A 3,690-nucleotide genomic window follows, 5' to 3' on the forward strand; every position below is an offset into this window, starting at 1 on the left:
GTCCAACAGCATCATTACATAAAGTATTTCCCCATATGTGGATGTATGTGTCAAGGAAAACAGTGAAGGGGCTGCAGGAGTTGAGATTTGTACTTCTGTGACCACACACACACACACACACACACACACACACACACACACACACACACACACACACACACACACACACACACACACACACACACACACACACACACACCTTATAGCCAAGGACTAAAAACTGGACACAGTTTTAGTCCTTGGCTATAAGGACTAAAACTTTGTTTGTCTTCATTCTGAAGACAAACAAGGATCCCTTTCTTCCCTGACCCATAACGACCACTTTCTCTTGTTTTTCTCAACTTTGTTACAACTCCTAATTTCAAACATTCAGTCATATTTATAGCAGAAAGGCTGCCTAAGTTTGTCCAAAAGCTGTGATTCATAGTCAGTGTTTTCTGATAAAATTTCAACAATGAGAATCCTTGTGTTGTCATTACATTTGAGGGTCTAAACGCCTGTCGTGTCTGCTGTAGTCCCAGTTCCCTCTCTGCAGGAGGTAATGGCTCCATACTCTCCAGTTAGTTGACTATGAATAATGGCAATGTTGACGTTTGACATGCAGGGAACATTTAACAAGATGTTGCTCCATACCCAGGTTATGTCAGCTTTATTATGTGGTCTCCTGAATCACCGGTGTCTGAAGCATTGCCCCCCGCTGTGTCTTCATCGCCTCCAATCTGAAGCCTTTGAAGGGATTTTCCTTCACTTCTATTGATCGTGGAAGTCGTTTTTTTCAGGAAAAGAAATGTACGCAGTTTTCACTGATTAACATGATGGTTTTCATGGTATTTAATGTATGTTTTCAGATATTCTGAATGCTCATGGGAGAAGTAATAATTTGACATTAAACAGAGCTTTATGATTGTGTCGGTTACTTCTATGGGAAATCCTGCATAATTCCTGCAAACACAGATTTCCTGCTCAGCCATTGGGGCAATAAGCTATTGTGTGTTTAAACCCTCATATAGATGGTGGATATATCACTCAGCATAATAGGATCAGGTGTGATTATCCTCATTTAATTGTAAGAGGGCCGTTGAAAATTAAACATGGCTTCTCTGTCGCGATATTAACCCAATATATCGTCAGGATTTATACCGTTTTAAAGGCACTTGACCACAATACAGTTCACCTTGACTGCACAGAGTGAACGTGTTTGCAGGACACGGATGATTTTAGGGAAAAAAAGAGTTAAATGGATTGTTAAAAAATCCTTCAAGTTTAGGGAAATTGTTTAAAATTGACTAGTTCGAACAATTAGGACAACAATGTAGGGATTTTTTTGTTTCTCTTCACCACGAGAATAAGTTTGAGGATCTCCAATAATCTCTGCTTGAAGTTATGTAATAATTTCTGTTTTAAATACTTTTTGTATTAGGAGATCTTGTTCTTCATTTTCCAAATGATTCCATATTTTCTGCGTCTCTGCTACAACTTGAATGACTGCACCTCACATTTCCAGAGGGATCCATGCAGAGGTCTGGGTCGCCTTACTGTGCAGGAAATTGAGCATTTATCCCTTTGTCTTCTTACTGTAAGAGAGCAAATTACTGTAAAATCTATACAAAGCGTGCTGTTATTACAAAAAAATGAAAATATAAAAAACCCACCACCCAAGCTCCCCATCCTTCATGCAAACATACATGATGGACATCATACAACACATTGGTCTTAAATATACAAATAGGCCTGCAATGAAGAAGTAGATCAAAGCATTTTATTGTATGAAAAATGTATCCATAAAACGGAACAATATTTACAGAACAGTTTGCCATGCTGAGCAGAGAGCAGCACCTTCACAGTGATCTTCAGTATAAAAATACATCAGTATCGGTTCCCTGGATTCACACCGTTTAAAAACCGAACTTCACAACTATACTGAGGTGCACAGAGATGTGCACTGCTCGCCACAGTGACTGACTCCTTACGGGCGCATTTACACAGGAATAAAGCAATGAAAAACAAAACTTTTGACAAAGATTAATACTTTTGTTCACAAACGAAACAAAAAAAGGTCCAGACAAACTAACCTTTGGGATGCTATCAGGATGTAATGCCCAGTATTAAAAGGAAGTAGACTACTGCAGTACATCCTACAATGGTGAACACATTACTTCGATCCAACGATATAAAAAATAAATACAACCATTATTGACGGAGAAATGTACCTAACTGGGGTTATAATACTGAAAATATGCAGCATTTATGTTTGATTGTTTTAACAGCAGCTCTAAAAACATCAAAATGATTCTACACATTGATGACTATATTATTGGGTTTTCCCAGCTTTTCTCTGTATTGCTCTAGCCAGTCTCTGAGCTCTGAGATCCGATACCCCTCAGGTCCTCTGCCACCCTGGTAAACTATCTTTCCCTCCTGCAGTATATAAAGTCTGTCGAAATAAGCTCCGTACGCAGCGTTGGAGGAGTTTTCCATGCTGTCGACCACAACGATGCAGCCGGGCACCTCCAGATGCATAAGTTGCGCAGCTTTCAGTCGGTCCTCCAGGCACCGGTGCTTGGGGATCTGGTAGGGCGCGTCAGTGCTCATCCAGCCGTCGGAGGGGTGTGCTTCTTCGATGTACAAAACTATAGAGTCTGCTATGTCTGCATTCTGCTGCACAACCCCCTGGAAAGCCTTCAGACGCGCCATGAACGGTGGTCAGGTGCAGCTGCCAAAGTTGAGGATGAGCGGTCTCTTGTCCTTTGCGTAATCGAGGATGCGACTGCGCCGATGATCCTTTAGCTGAACCACTTCGGTGTTGGGCGCTCTGTGTCCGAGATGCGCTGCTTTCAGAAAGTCCAGTTTATGCCCGTGCCAGACTGCCTTGAGGGACTCAAAGCTGAAGAGACGATTGGAGTCGGATATGCACACAGGAGGATCGATAGCATCCCCCTCCTGCTCTTTCATCCTGAAAAAAACCCTTTTCCTTATGCATAAAAAGTCCAGCAGCCAAAACATGACAGCTGCCACCAGAAAACGGGGAAGCAGGACCAGACAAACTATTGCATTTTTAATAGCCTTAACAATATTCATTATCACTTAAATGACAACCCGAGTGGTTTTGCGCTGTGTCACGATCTTGTGGGTTGAAGTTAGGTTACTTGCAACTTCCCCCCTTTTTATAGCACCGGCAGATTTGAATGAATCACACCCCGCCTCCAAACCGGGGCCGAGGCCTCACATGGTGGGGATTACCTTCTGTCAACTCCACAGCTTTGAGTCCCAGCCAAAAGCTAAGGGTGCAGGAAAGAGTGCGCTGCAGTAGTGCGGAGAGAGTTTGACACACTCTTATCAGACTGTTAAAATCAAATTCAAATGCTCCAGATGTGTGACCAGTGAAAATGATTTACATGCTCTCTGCTGTTTGATAACAGACTGAAGATGCTGCTCCTGCAGACTTCATATTTCAGCTGCAATTCAACAAACAAGACTCTCTTCTGGAGTATATATCAGCAGATTAAAGGCTGGGTCTGTGTACACAGCCCTCCGATCAGCCCACATGGACCAATGTGAGCCTACATGACACATATCGGTACAGATGAGTTCAATTTCCAGGGAATTTAATGGGTTTTAATAGCTCATGTCACATATACAGGTAATTACTGTGTTATAAATCAGAATTAAACTCTATAGTCAAGTACAGAT

The 3,690-nt window shown here is 42.0% G+C and overlaps 1 protein-coding gene across 1 annotated transcript; it reads right to left on the bottom strand.

Annotated features, from left to right (window-relative positions):
• Positions 1-2,292: 2,292 nt before the first annotated feature.
• On the bottom strand, positions 2,293-3,078 carry dio3a (iodothyronine deiodinase 3a). The gene has a single exon (XM_062440512.1). It carries the CDS (start codon positions 3,076-3,078, stop codon positions 2,293-2,295), a length of 786 nt encoding a protein of 261 aa, XP_062296496.1.
• Between the last annotated feature and the right edge of the window lie 612 nt (positions 3,079-3,690).

This window comes from Scomber scombrus, chromosome 19 (assembly GCF_963691925.1).
Source record: "Scomber scombrus chromosome 19, fScoSco1.1, whole genome shotgun sequence".
In the NCBI taxonomy this organism is placed as follows: domain Eukaryota; kingdom Metazoa; phylum Chordata; class Actinopteri; order Scombriformes; family Scombridae; genus Scomber; species Scomber scombrus.